Genomic DNA, 15,092 nt, shown 5'->3' on the forward strand with positions numbered 1-15,092 from the left:
GCTCTCTGCCTGATCGGCCTCGGTGATCGCAACTCCGCTGACCAGCTGCACAGATTCTCCTCAACTCCCTAAACCAAGGTAGATATCAAAACACACACACTTCAGCCACCTCATTTCCCTATTAAAGTAAAGTTAATGTGATATTTTTCACTTATGGTTAGTGGTTGGATGAAGCAGTTTATTGTCAAACAACTGTTTACTCTTTTTAAATCATAATGACAACAGAAACTACCCAAATGACCTTGATAAAAAGTTTACATACCCCTGTTCTTAATACCATGTGTTTCCCCCTTTAACATCAACGACAGCTTGGAGTCTTTTGTGGTCGTTGTGGACGAGGCTCACTGATGGTGAAGCTGCCACTGAAAATGTCTTTATTTATATCAGTTACGAAGGAACACAAACAGTATGACACTCTATGTTAAATCTACATGGAGTGGACAGCTGTCAAAAACTGAGTGACTGTGCAAGGAGAGGAGTGAGGAAAGCCACCAAGACACCCAGAAGAAGTTACTGGCTTCTGTGGCTGTGACTGGAGAAATTGTGTACGGTGCAAGCTTTCCATTTTGTATCACCAGTTATACAGCTTCATGATGAAGTGGTGTAGAGGAGGATTTTATTAAAAAGAAGACCTGAAAATTCAGCTACAAATTGCTAGAAGGTACATCTGAGATGCAAACCTAGATTTGATCTGTTCTGGTGAAAGAATATTCTTCTCCACTCTACTCCACTATGAAGCTGAGAGTGGTGATGCATAAAAAAAAAAAAAAAATGCACTGTGCACAATTTATTCAATCACAGCGAGAGAAGTCTGTAACTTCTTCTGGGTTTTCTGGGTGTCTTGGTGGCTTTCCTCACTCTTCTCCTCCTTGCACAGTCACTCAGTTTTTGAGAACTGTCTACTCCATGCAGATTTCCCGTATATTTACTATACTGTTTGTGTTTCCTTTGTAACTGATGTAAATAAAGTTCAAGACATATTCAGTGGCAGCTTCACCATCAGAGAGCCTCAACCACAAAAGACTCCAAGATGTCATTGATATTAAAGGGGGCAACACACCGTATTCAGTACAGGGGTATGTAAACTTTTGATCAGTGTCATTTTATGGAAGTAAATCTGTGCCATCAGAGTTTGAATTTGAATTTTTAAGGTTGAATATTTTTAGCATCAAAATCAGAGTTTGAAGTTGAATTTGTTTAGCATCAAATTATTCAGCCTCAAAAACTTCGACCTAAAAAAAAAAAAAAAAAAAACCTAAAAAAAAAAAATTCAACCTAAAAAATTCAACCTTGAAAAGTTCAGCCTAAAAAAATTCAACCTAAAACAAATCAACCTAAAAAAATTCAACCTCAAAAAATAGAAAAGCAGAGAGAAGCAATCGATCCCTGTCTCAATCATCCAACTTCACAGACTTACTTCCATACATAAACGTTGGATGATTGAGGTCTTTTTTCCAAGACCAAAGTGAAAAAAGAAAGAAAGAAAGAAAGAAAGAAAGAAAGAAAGAAAGAAAGAAAGAAAAAGATTTGTTAAATCAACAAATTGTCTCGGTTGAATTTTGTTTGTTCAAATGAAGTTAACAAGTTGGAGTAAATATTACTTGTTCAGTTCATTTGGATCAACACAATTAATTTGAGTGTTACTAATTGAAGCACTTCATTAGGTTGATTTAATTATTGTATTTTTTTTTTCAGTATATAAAGTCTGTTTGATATTTCCAGCATTAATCACCATCTCAGTTATTGCTGCACAAAATACAGAACAATTAGAGTTCTGAGCTGCACAAGAAGGTAACGACCACAAAACTGCAGCTTCTAAACTTTGTTGCTTAAAAATATAAAAGCTTTGTTCTCTTGTCATTTAAATGGCATCAAGATTTTTTTTTTATGAAAATATTGGGTCTTAAAAATAAATTTTAGTATAATTTTAATGATATCATGATTTACTTTTCTTGAAAATTTGTTGAAGAATTTGTGAAAGTATGGAGTCCTAAAAAAAGAAACAAATATGGGGTTTATATTAAAAGAGGTGGAGTCAGAACAAGGTCTTTTTCTACGCTCTAATCAGGGAGCATGTGCGGCGCCGCATCCACTGCACTGCAGAACAACGGTAAATCAGCTGTAAATATAAAAAATTATTTTGTACAATATGGAACCTTTAACGCAATGAACCATTCATGCTTCAATTTATAACATAACCGCACTCTCGAAAATCTGACAACCAATCAGGAATTGCACTGAGAAACTTCAGAAATGACCATTTTAGCTCCGCCCCCAAAACACACCTGTTCACCTCAGCCACCTGCTTTCATCGTTTGAGGTCTCAAATAAACACTAGGCAGACTGGCGCTGCATTATCGTAATGTTAGAAAGAAGCAATGCCGTCGCTGGCAGGCATCCGATTCCAGCGTCTTGTTTCCAAAAATCACACTCAGATTTAATTACACATTCACTTCCAAAATCACATCCAGGTTTAATCAGCTACAAATTGCTTACATAATATTAACTGCAGTGTTAACTACATGTATTTATAACCACCAACATAATTTTGATTTATGTGGAAAATCTAATTCGAGAAAATTCAGTTTTTGATTCAGTCTCAAATCCCCCCCCAAAATCTCTTTTTACAAATATGACTCATGAATCCAATTAATAAAATTTTGCATAAATTTTTAACACCTGAATCAAAAGCATTGAGGAAGACAAGCAACTTTATGACTCATCAAAGCAAAAGTAGATTTATTATTTTATGACTGTCATTAAGTGATTGATGAGTTTTCATTATGATTCATCAGCTGAACGTATTTCAAATTCTGTGTAATCTCAGCATGATGCTAATGTAATTGCTAATTGCTGTTAGCTTGTTAACATAAATATACAAAAGCTTACTGATGAGTCATCTGTGAGGGCGATCATGAATTCGTTGACTATCATTTTTTTTTTTTTTTAACAATCACACTAACATCTATTGCCGTCGCTACTCCAAAGTGACAATAATGCGATGCTAACTTTATACCGCAGCCTCATCATTAGTCAGAATTCCATAACCAGAACCATGCTAACAACAAGCCCCACCCATTTCACAGTGACAGTGTGAACTGATTTTAATCAGGTGGGAACCAGTAGCACCAACGTGCACGTGCTGGTGCATGCACAAGACAAAGAATTTGTTGTCAATCAGTTGGTAATGTATCAAGGCCTCATTTAGCTCGTCATGTTTGAATTGATTTTGAAATATTCTGTGCAGTGTATCGAGTTGGCAACATTAATTTATAAAACCAACAAAAAGTTTTGCCACCGTCCCCAGCCGCACCTAGCGATCGTGTATATATTTCGTCTGGTATATGCAGTCATGCCAAGTGTCACGTTTGTCGCCGTGGTTGACTGTTAGCTTGGTGAATGGCACACAACGTGGTGAGCAGCCAACAAACTGCGTGTGAGTTTTGAACAGCTCCTGGTCATTTTTGGCAATTTATCCAGCGTCTATCAACCGTCCAGCAGGTGGCAGTATGTCTACAGGATATCACACAGGAAAAACTAAGCTGCTGTGGTGCATCAAATTTCAGCTGATGTTTGTGTTCACTATATGCTCGTTTAATTTGTGATTAAAAACATGATAGCACTTATCATTTCTGTTATCATCTAAATGGCTGGAACTGACTAACTCGCCAACTGTGCGGTGACCAGATCAGGGAATATGACAGTAAACAGTTCAACTTTGTGTTTGCAGTCTCAGAGATGGAGAGGACCTTCATTGCTGTCAAGCCCGATGGCGTCCAGAGAGGCCTGTGTGGCGAGATCATCAAGCGTTTTGAGCAAAGAGGTTTCAAGATGGTGGCTGCCAAGTTCATCCAGGTAACCATGGCAATAGACCCTGTGGAGCAACAAATTCAGTTTATTTAACAAAAGCACAGAGAACAGGAAAAAGGCATCCATCAGAATCTCTCATAAAAACAGTCTTACTTTTTTTGCAGGTGAAATATCCCATGATTCATAGCTTGAGCTGTCAAAGCCACATGGGAACTATACGTAATTCAGTTGCCATTGATCATTTCTGAATAGTTGATAAATGAAGCAGGATTGGCGTTAACTGTGGGATTAAAATATTGATCCAAAGTGTGCTTTTGATTTATCCCTTGTGGAGTTCCACAGAGCTCCACTTTAGGACGTTTTTAGTTCTACAGGAACATTTTGTACATCACAGTTCCACTGATAAGGCTGCCGAATCAGTCCACTGACTTCTCACTCTACAATATTGCCAGATTGAGGTACTCTTAATTATTTTAAATAGGGAAAAACTTCAAAGTACATCTGGACCAGAGGTGGGACAAAGTCACCATCAAGTCACTCTCAAGTCATGAATCAGTAAGTCCCAGTAAGTCATAATGACCACCAGATGTTTGCATACTGACTTGAGACTTGACTTGGGACTTGCAAATTGATGACTTGAGAATGACTTGACATTGACTTCATCCCACCTCTGATCTGGACTGACAACACACCTTGGCTTCTTTTCTAATGGCAAAAAACACAAACGTACACAAACGTGCACACACAAATGAACTGGAGTACTGTGCCTGTAGAGCGAAATCCTCCGCCAACACTAGTTTCCAATTCCACAAATTGTTACCCTGGAAAAAAATTTCAAGGTCAAAGTCCTTTTACCGTATATTTACTTTTTCATAAGCTAAGTGATAATACAAAATATGAAAGGGCTTTTCAGTGTTAAAAAGAATAAAATATCTGCTAAATCCAGATGCAGATCAAACTTAGTCTATTCACTGAGAGCACCAGTTTGTACCTCATTGTCACAAATGAGAGCACTTTTGATTGAAATATAATGCAAAATATGAGAGTGATTGGGGCACGTTTGATTAAGATAAAATGTAAACTATACATTAAATGGGGTTTTCAATATTAAATTTAAGTGGCAACAAAATCTGTAATCTGGATCAAATCCAGATCAAACTTTGTCAGTGGATAAAGGAAAGGGATTTTTCCTGACTTTGCCCTTTGACCTTGAAAATTGAATGACTTCTTGTCTATCAGGATATGAACCTTCAGTAAAAAAAAAAAAAAAAAAAAAAAAATCATAACTATTTCATAACCAGGCTGTTCACAAACAGACAAACAAACAGTGTGAAAACATGACCTCCTCCAACTTTGTTGGCGGAGGTAACAAACAAAGGTTCTGCCGTTTTGAGGATGAGCTGACCTGCAACATGGCAGCTGTTAATTTATCACGTAAAATTCAGAAAAAAGATCTGAGTTCTGTGATGAGCATTTTGATTTTTTTTTTCCTCTTTAAGCAAAGAACTATGAATGATCAGGTCACCCATCGGGTCACAGAATGTGATTTTAATTATATACATCATCATACAACTCTTTAAAATTGTCCGTAGGTGTGTGTGTGTCTGTGTTTGTTTGTCTATGTGGCCCTGTGACCGACTGGCATCCTGTCCTGGGTGTACCCCGCCTCATGCTCTATGACTGCTGGGATAGGCTCCAGCCCCCCGCGACCTTTAATTGGACTAAGCGGTAGAAGATGGATGGACGGACATCATCATACAAAAATTTCTGTCAGATTATGAGTTTTTCTTATTAATTTTGGCGGCAGATTTAAAGGCATGTTTGGAAAATGTGTTGGGTTTAATACAGTTGGATAGATCTTGACGATGTTGCCAAAGACAAAGCTGACACGATAAAAGGAGGTTAAAATATGACTAATGGCTCCTTTTGGTGACTGATTAAAGGCCTCTGAGGACTTCATGAAGAAACATTACCTGGACTTGAAGGACATGCCGTTCTACGCTGGACTCTGCAAATACATGTCATCTGGACCCGTCCTGGCCATGGTAACACACACACACGCACACACACACCTCGGTATGTGTGATGTCACGCCTACGCTGACACACCCACAAGGTGTCTCACACATCGGAATGACATCACTGTTCCTCGCAAATCTGTAACACCCAACCAGAACTGATGCAGCTAGAATCTGCTCCCTAGTGGACAAACACACACATTGCTGGAACATGAGTTTTGCGTGAAGCGCATGCTGCAGTAGGACGATGACGATTTTCAACTTGTGTTTGCGTTATTTAAAAAAACAACACACATACACACCCTGTATCACAGACCAAATGCCCCCCGCAAAAAAAATCAGTCCGCCCTGCTTTCACTGCGCATGCGTCATTAGCCGCGGTTCACAAATTATCACCTGTTTCTGTTTCAAACTGCACTCACTCCAGTCATCATCTATCTCAGCCACAGATATCTGAAGCTTTTGTACAACAATCAATTCCACATAAATTCAGCATTATTTCATCATAAATGATGGCTGAAGCGATCAGAGCGCCGTGGCTACACAAGCTGCGAGCTGATGCGTTCACTGCACGTCAGTCATTTTAAAGCGTCACTGAGTTTCGCCTTGTTTCTGCTTAAAACTGACTTTAGAATGATTTAAGAGGTTTTACCTTGTCATCTGATGGTTAATAATCACATTATTCCCTTTGATCACTTTGGTGAGCTGCTGCTGTCCCAAATGACACGTGCAGTGAAGGCAGGGGGACTGTTTTTTTAGGCGGGGGACCGTTCGGTCTGCGACACCTGCACCAGAGTTATTTACAAGCTAAGCGTTAAGCGCTTATCACTGTTTGTATGAAATTTTTTTTTTTGAGAACATTGTGTCACATGACCAGCTTTCCCCCAGTCACTGCTCTTTATTGCCACCTGCTGTCTAAGTCCCTTTGGCTGCTCCCTTGTTTTTACTTGGGGTCGCTACCGCAGATCCAGTGTGGATTTGCACGTTGAATTGGCACAAGTTTTTCACCGGATGCCCTTCCTGATGCAACTCTATAAGACATGGAGAGACCGGTAGGGGTGGAGCTTCCACACTGAAACCAGCTGCACTAACCACTTGGCCATCACTCCTGCTTGCCACCCGCTGTCTCAGAGAATAAAACAGTTTTTGTGATGACTCGAAATCATTGCGTTGTGTATTTTGTAATTGTTTCAGGTGTGGGAGGGTCAGAACATCGTGAAGCTGGTCAGGATGATGCTTGGCGAGACCAACCCTGCTGATTCCAAACCCGGCAGCATCCGTGGAGATCTGTGCATCAATATCAGCAGGTCAGTTAACAACAACAGCATGTTGCTCGAGTCTGGTCAGAACTTACAGTCACATAAGGGATCTATAAATGTTCTCAGTCTTAATTCCCAGTTTGGAAACTCTGTCCACTGACTTCTTGGAGCTTAAGGGCAGAAGTCCTGTAGAGACTCTGTTACCTGGACTTAATCATGCTAGACTTTGAGATCAAAATATTTCACGGGACTTTGCACATAAAAATGGGTGACCTAATTGTTCTTTTAGGATAAGAAAGGTGTGTGTGTGTGTGGGGGGGGGGGGGCTGTGTTGGAGTCACTGTCCACAGGAAGAGGAGTTTGATCCCTTGATCACCAGAGAAGTTGTAGGTCACAGCTGAGGGTAAACAAGGATGCATTTGTAAGAGGAATCTGAAGGAACACCATGGCTCATGCTCAAAGTCACTGGAGGATGGGCTGGTGGTTGGTGGACCCATGATGCAGTGGTCAACACCAGTGTACGCATATGCTAAGACCTTCCTCTGACTTTTACAAGGATGTGGTTTAATGAAGTGTTAATAAATAAATGCATCAATAACCATTGATTTAAATAACAGCATTGTTTATATCAAAGACAAAACAACAAATTGTGGCTCAATTTGACTAGAAAAAGTGTGGGACAATCCAGCCTAGATTTTACCCATTTTCTTATTTTTATTAAAGTCTCTCAGGGTTTCGCTCCACTATGAAGCTGTATCGGGAGGCACAGCAGGCAAGTCTCCCCAATCACAGCCAAGCTTGGAAAAACCTTCACAGTCATCGCAGTGTCTTGGTGGCTTCCCTCATTTGTTAACTTTGTGCACGCTTACCCGTTGAAGATGACCTACTCCAAACACGTTTACTGTGCCAAACTCTTTAATTTAAGCAAACTTAAAAAAAAAAACCAAACAAACAAAACATTTTTACATTAAAAGATGTATACATGTTTGTATTATTTTTCTTCTATTTGTTATTTTAGATAAGTTAAATAAGGAATTAAAAATATTTTTATATAAAGGAATCCCACCAGGAGTTGGTCCTGGTTAGTAGTACTGGTTAGGAACACCTGAAGCTGTATGTTTCTTCTTGTAGACCCAGAGTTACATGAGGAAAGCCAAATTCCAACATGGAGATACACTGTGGCGACCCTGGGTGTCCAGGGAAACTAACTGGGGGGGATTCTAAAACACTAACAGGATGTCAAAGGTCAACACACTGTTTTATTTGGACCGCTTATGTAAATAAATTATTCATGATTATTTTGTGATTTAACAATAATCTTGTGAAAAATAAAAGTTTTCTGTTTTGATTTTTTTCAATAACCATTTTTTTTTTTCCAACTGTAAGTAACATATATGTGTAACGTCTCCTTGCTGAGCATTTAAAAAGCAGTGAAGCAAAACATTGTGGGTCATCTCTCTCAGCTCAGAGAACATAAATCTGTTTTTTTGTCTTGTTTTCAGAAACATCATCCACGGCAGCGACACCCTGGAAAATGCCAAGACAGAGGTGGACCTTTGGTTCAAGGCTGAGGAGTTTGTGTCCTACACTCAGTGCTCCCAGCCTTTCCTGTACGAGTGACCGCCTAACAACGAACAATAAAGTTTCATCTTAACAACACGCGTGGTCTCCCACTGTCTGAAAAGCTCTGGGGGCGGGGCTCAATACCTTTAAACAAACCAAAAAAAAAAAAAAAAAAAAAAAAGGTAATTAGTTTAAATCAGCTGGAAAAATGTTTTCTTACTGACAAACACTCAGACACACATTTAAAGATTTTTTTCTTTTGTTCAATAAATACACTGGTGCTGAGTAACAGTAATTCTATGCGGACAAAATCAGCAGGTTTTCAAAACCTTTTCAGCACAAACACCAGATGTAAACTGTTTTCGAGTGTTTATTTATTTGCTCTTTGGCACTAATGCAGATTTTTAAAAATCTCACACTCATGAATAAAGCCAAATCTTTTCAGACACAAAAAGCATCTTTAGATGATCTCAGCCTTGAGTAGAGGTCTTCAGCGGTCTGACAACCCAGTACCTGGACAAGATCAGAGCCAAAACATCTCCTAAACATTGAGTGGGTTGTGGGTTCTGTGTGTGACTGACAAGAGGGATGAGAGTGCGTCACAGGAGAGAGTGCATTAACTTATGGAGAACTACAACCCCTGGCAATAATTATGGAATCACAGGCCTCGGAGGATGTCCATTCAGGTGTTTAATTTTGTAGAAAAAAAGCAGATCACAGACATGACACAAAACTAAAGTCATTTCAAATGGCAACTTTCTGGCTTTAAGAAACACTATAAGAAATCAGGAAAAATAATTGTGGCAGTCAGTAATGGTTACTTTTATAGACCAAGCAGAGGGAAAAAAAATATGGACTCACTCAATTCTGAGGAATAAATTATGGAATCACCCTGTAAATTTTCATCCCCCAAACTAACACCTGCATCAAATCAGATCTGCTCGTTAGTCTGCATCTAAAAAGGAGTGATCACACCTTGGAGAGCTGTTGCACCAAGTGGACTGACATGAATCATGGCTCCAACATGAGAGATGTCAACTGAAACAAAGGAGAGGATTATCAAACTCTTAAAAGAGGGTAAATCATCACGCAATGTTGCAAAAGATGTTGGTTGTTCACAGTCAGCTGTGTCTAAACTCTGGACTAAATACAAACAACATGGGAAGGTTGCTAAAGGCAAACATACTGGTAGACCAAGGAAGACATCAAAGGATGTTTGGGGATGATGAAATCATTTTTCAAGATGATAATGCATCTTGCCATAGAGCAAAAACTGTGAAAACATTCCTTGCAAAAAGACACATAGGGTCAATGTCATGGCCTGCAAATAATCCGGATCTTAATCCAATTGAAAATCTTTGGTGGAAGTTGAAAAAAATGGTCCATGACAAGGCTCCAACCTGCAAAGCTAATCTGGCAACAGCAAGCACAGAAAGTTGGAGCCAGATTGATGAAGAGTACTGTTTGTCACTCATTAAGTCCATGCCTCAGAGACTGCAAGTTGTTATAAAAGCCAGAGGTGGTGCAACAAAATACTAGTGATGTGTTGGAGCGTTCTTTTGTTTCTCATGATTCCATAATTTTTTCCTCAGAATTGAGTGATTCCATATTTTTCCCCTCTGCTTGGTCTAAAAAAGTAACCGTTACTGACTGCCACAATTTTTTTTTCCTGATTTCTTATAGTGTTTTCTTAAAGCCAGAAAGTTGCCATTTGAAATGACTTTAGTTTTGTGTCATGTCTGTGATCTGCTTTTTTTTCTACAAAATTAAACAACTGAATGAACATCCTCCGAGGCCGGTGATTCCATAATTTTTGCCAGGGGTTGTAGAACAATAGGAAGAAAACTGTGTGGCTCTGGATGACACACAAACGTACGGAACAATCTCCACTGATTACATCCTGAACATCAAACAGCTTGTTCACAGTCAACTATTAATCCGGTCTGTCAGGGAACATATGAACTCATATGAGAATACGGTAAGTACACGTTTGTAAAATAATTACTGTCAAATTTTCAGGCAGATCAGAAAAATGTAATTTTCTTTTTCTGCGAGGATGTGAACCTTATTGATATCAGCATTTGTACGTGGCTCAGAACGCAGTGATGGCGCACCTTCACTGAGGCCACAGTGAGGGATCACCCTCGCTCATGCAGCAGTGAGGCCGTACCTTCTCTCAGGCTGCAGTGACGCTATGCCCTCTCTCAGGCTGCAGTGATGGTGCACCCTCGTTCAGATCGCAGTGAGGGATCACCCTGGTTCTGATCGGAGTGAGGGATCACCCTCGTTCAGATCGCAGTGAGGGATCACCCTTGATTAGTCTGCAATGGGGGATCACCCTCGTTCAGATCGCAGTGAGGGATCACCCTCGTTCAGATCGCAGTGAGGGATCACCCTCGTTCAGATCGCAGTGGGGGAATCACTCAATTAGGCTGCAGTGAGGGATCACCCTCGTTCAGATCGCAGTGAGGGATCACCCTCGTTCAGATCGCAGTGAGGGATCACCCTCGTTCAGATCGCAGTGGGGGAATCACTCTTGATTAGGCTGCAGTGAGGGATCACCCTCGTTCAGATCGCAGTGAGTGATCGCCCTCGTTCAGATCACAGTGAGGGATCACCCTTGATTAGGCTGCAGTGAGGAATCACCCTCGTTCAGATCGCAGTGAGGAATCATCCTCGTTCAGATCGCAATGAGGGATCACCCTCGTTCAGATGGCAGTGAGGGATCACCCTCGTTCAGATGGCAGTGAGGGTTCACCATCGTTCAGATGGCAGTGAGGGTTCACCATCGTTCAGATGGCAGTGAGGGATCACCCTTGATTAGGCTGCAGTGAGGGATCACCCTTGATTAGGCTGCAGTGAGGGCTCGCCCTCGTTCAGATCGCAGTGAGGGATCGCCCTCGTTCAGATCGCAGTGAGGGATCGCCCGCGTTCAGATCGCAGTGAGGGATCGCCCGCGTTCAGTTCGCAGTGAGGGATCGCCCTCGTTCAGTTCGCAGTGAGGGCTCGCCCTCGTTCAGTTCGCAGTGAGGGCTCGCCCTCGTTCAGTTCGCAGTGAGGGATCGCCCTCGTTCAGTTCGCAGTGAGGGATCGCCCTCGTTCAGATCGCAGTGAGGGATCGCCCTTGTTCAGGCTGCAGGGAGGGCGCACCCTCGCTCATGCCACAGCTCCTTGATTAATGTCTTCTTTATATGTCATCATTTGAATTTCTTCCACAATATTTCCTTAAGTTGATGAGTTAATTAAAATTCAGAACTGATAAAATCACTCAGACTGTCACATTACATCGCATTAATGAGCAGCACATTTACACACCGCTATGTGCGAGTTCTCTGATGTTCTGGCTCATATCTGCTGCATAACATTTTAAATCAGGTGCATTTATCCTCAGCCTGTTTTGGAATGGGTCCTAACAAGACTGACTTAGTTTCAAATGTCCATTTTTTATTCAGTGAATTTAAGCACAGCTCGGTCCAGATCGGAGTTCTACGGGTCTATCTTGGCTTAGTTCCAAACCCTTGGACCCAGGAAGTCCTCTACTGCTGGTGTCTAATGTGAGGAGGATCATCTTAATGTTAAGATGATTTATTATGTACGATGCAAAACCTCCAGTTGAAGTCTGTGTACCTGACGAGAAGTCAACATTAATCAGCCTGTTTGGAGCTTTTTTTTAATAACTGGATTTTATGAACTGACTTTAAATGCATAGAAACATAAAAAAATAAAATAAAAATTCAGCACCAACAAACTGACACGTCAAACTGAGAAAACTGCTGCATTCCAGGATCCAAATGCTTTCCTGGAGTGCAGGGATCAGTTTATTAAAAAAAAACAAAACAACAACAACAACATACTAAATGATTCATTAAAATGTAGCTTGTACGTTTAATTTCAGACATTTTTGGCTAAAAAAAACAACCCTAAATACTCATTGCACTGCCTCCATCATCAAATCTGCCAATCACAATCCAGGTCCAGACAACTTTTTCTGTCATCATGCATCAATCATTTTCAGAATCTTTCCAGAAATTCATAATCAACTATAAGTACATAGTAGCATGAGACACAAATAACAACAACAATAACAAGACAAACACAAACAATAAAATCTGTTTAGCTGCTACATTAAAGTGCACGTGACACACCTCATGCACAACAGGCTCATTTAATGAGATGCTTTGAAGTGTTTGACACATTTTTGTCATGATGAGATTACACCAAGTTTTATGTTCATCAACATCAACTGACAGATTTTTTTTTTTAAATGTTCACAGAACAAAATCGATCTCTGACTTCATTTGTCATCAGTAAATGCAGTTTAGCCACTGATGGATGACGTCGTCGTCTCCAGACAGAAATATATACGCTGCAGCATTGAACTCTGATACTGACAATAATTCTATTTTCATACACACATACAGAAAAAAAAATAATGCAGTGATGATGAGCAGTTGTTCACAGTGGTTTAGTTCGAACTGTCACCATGACGACTTCCAGGCATGTTGACGTTCTACTAAAATGACACCTGTGCCACTCATGCTGGTTGGGTACTGAGTATTTCCTGGCTAACAATTAAAATTCTTGTTGAACTTTAAGAAGTATTTTTAAATGCATACAACAGTTGGATAGAAATCGTCCCATGCTGGTATTTAATGTTGGGCTGCAGTGAAGCCGCAGTGTGGCAAAAGCGCAGTGACAGATTTTGTCTGTCAGCTTCACAATTAACAATTTCTATTACTCCATTTTGTCCACATACATTATTATTTTAATCAATTTCTGTAATAAAACAGTACAAATTGTTTTCAAACTAATAAATATTCTTTAACCCTCAAGCGACCGAGTAGGGTCCTTTATGACCCAGGTGGGCAAATACTTTTGTGCACCATTTTTCTAATTTTAATCAGAAAAAAGTTACCTACCATGAATTTGTCAATCTATTTGTCCTGCATTTGTTCATTGAATTTTGCAAGGATCAGCCAATCTGTGCAGCAAGTATAACCCAAAGTTGTGCGGGGTCATTTATGACCCTCGCGAAGATCTATGAAATTTTCTACATAACTTCAGATGGCATTGCAATTTGCCAACTCTAATCATTATATTTTACTGTTTTGCAGGGAAGCATGGCCAACAGACCTAAAATAGCAAGTTTTACAGCTGCACAAGCATTGAGACTGATTCTTGATGCACAGAGTGAGGATGAAAATAGCTCATGATTGTCATTGTCATGTGTCGGTTCATTGAGATTTGTGTTAAATTACTGACATATTTGCTAGTCACCAGTTCACTTATATTTGATACTATAATTATCCTAACATATTAGTCGCTAAAATAGCTTGATCACTTGATCGTTAGTCGCTAAAATAGCTTGATCACTTGATGATTAAGTGCATACCTAACAAAAAAAGAGGTTTACATACAGATCAATCCTGTGAAATGTTCAGTCCATTAGTTTAGAATAATTGGTTTTCCCGTCAGTAAACAACCCGCCGTCTCTTCACTGAATTCACACCATGTGTTTGTAATCATATTTAAGGGAGAGAAAATTTTCTGACTGATGATTAACAGGTTTTTCCAAACCACAGGTAATCTCACTGATTTTGTAATTACTAATTTCAAACGTCAATAAATTTTAAACTGCTTAGTTGTGACTTGTTTTGACCAAACAGTGATTCCTCCAACCTTTAGCCAGTTTCAGTTTCAGCTGTTTAATTTTCAGGCAGAACCGTTTAAATGAACTTGAACTGAAAGTTTTTAAACTGGCTGAAGACATTTCACAGTCAGCGTCAAACCGCTCGATGATTGGTGGAAGATGGTAAAAACATAGTTTAAATATGAGATACACATGAAGATGTGTTGTTGATAACTGGTTTAAACCAGTAATTATCTAACAGCTGGTGGTGATCAACTAATTATTTAACTTCTGTTACACATAAATGATGGTTACAATCATTATTTGTGATTCTCAAACAAAAACAAATATATACAAACAACAAAGGCCTTTGTGGTGAAAAAGTTCAATGCCCATCCTCAAAAGTGTCCCCCTCTGTCCTCATTTGTCCTCCTTTTTTACAGTCTCTTGTTGGCTGCCACACACAAATCTACAAATCTACATCATGAAGAAGAATTCTTGACTAATCATTTCTTGGTAAAGTGAAGAGAAATGCAGCGAGATAGAGTTTTAAAATAAGGATAAACTCAGTCGCTTTTTAAAGGAAAAAAGGACAGAAACATGATCGACACCTCGTGAAACTGTCCATTATTTAAATTTATTCATTTGAATGAAGTTTTCTCAGGAATTATTTAAGTCCAGTTAGTGGAAAGAGATGAATTCTGGCCACATTTTCTTTAATGCATCTTCCTGAATGGACGGGGCTGGAATGACCAGTATTCAGGTTGTGCAAGAGCTGTGGTGAAAGCACGAAGCTCAACATCAATCACACAAT

General features: G+C 39.7%; 1 protein-coding gene across 1 annotated transcript; it reads left to right on the plus strand.

Moving 5' to 3' along the window:
* Nucleotides 1-8,745, plus strand: LOC117528521 (nucleoside diphosphate kinase A-like). Its single transcript, XM_034191159.1, has 5 exons — nucleotides 1-78; nucleotides 3,731-3,855; nucleotides 5,754-5,855; nucleotides 7,022-7,134; nucleotides 8,589-8,745. Exons 2-5 carry the CDS (start codon nucleotides 3,739-3,741, stop codon nucleotides 8,704-8,706), a joined length of 450 nt encoding a protein of 149 aa, XP_034047050.1. The 5' UTR covers nucleotides 1-78; nucleotides 3,731-3,738; the 3' UTR covers nucleotides 8,707-8,745.
* The last annotated feature ends 6,347 nt before the right edge of the window (nucleotides 8,746-15,092 follow it).

The sequence above is a fragment of the Thalassophryne amazonica genome, chromosome 16 (assembly GCF_902500255.1).
Source record: "Thalassophryne amazonica chromosome 16, fThaAma1.1, whole genome shotgun sequence".
Lineage (NCBI taxonomy): Eukaryota > Metazoa > Chordata > Actinopteri > Batrachoidiformes > Batrachoididae > Thalassophryne > Thalassophryne amazonica.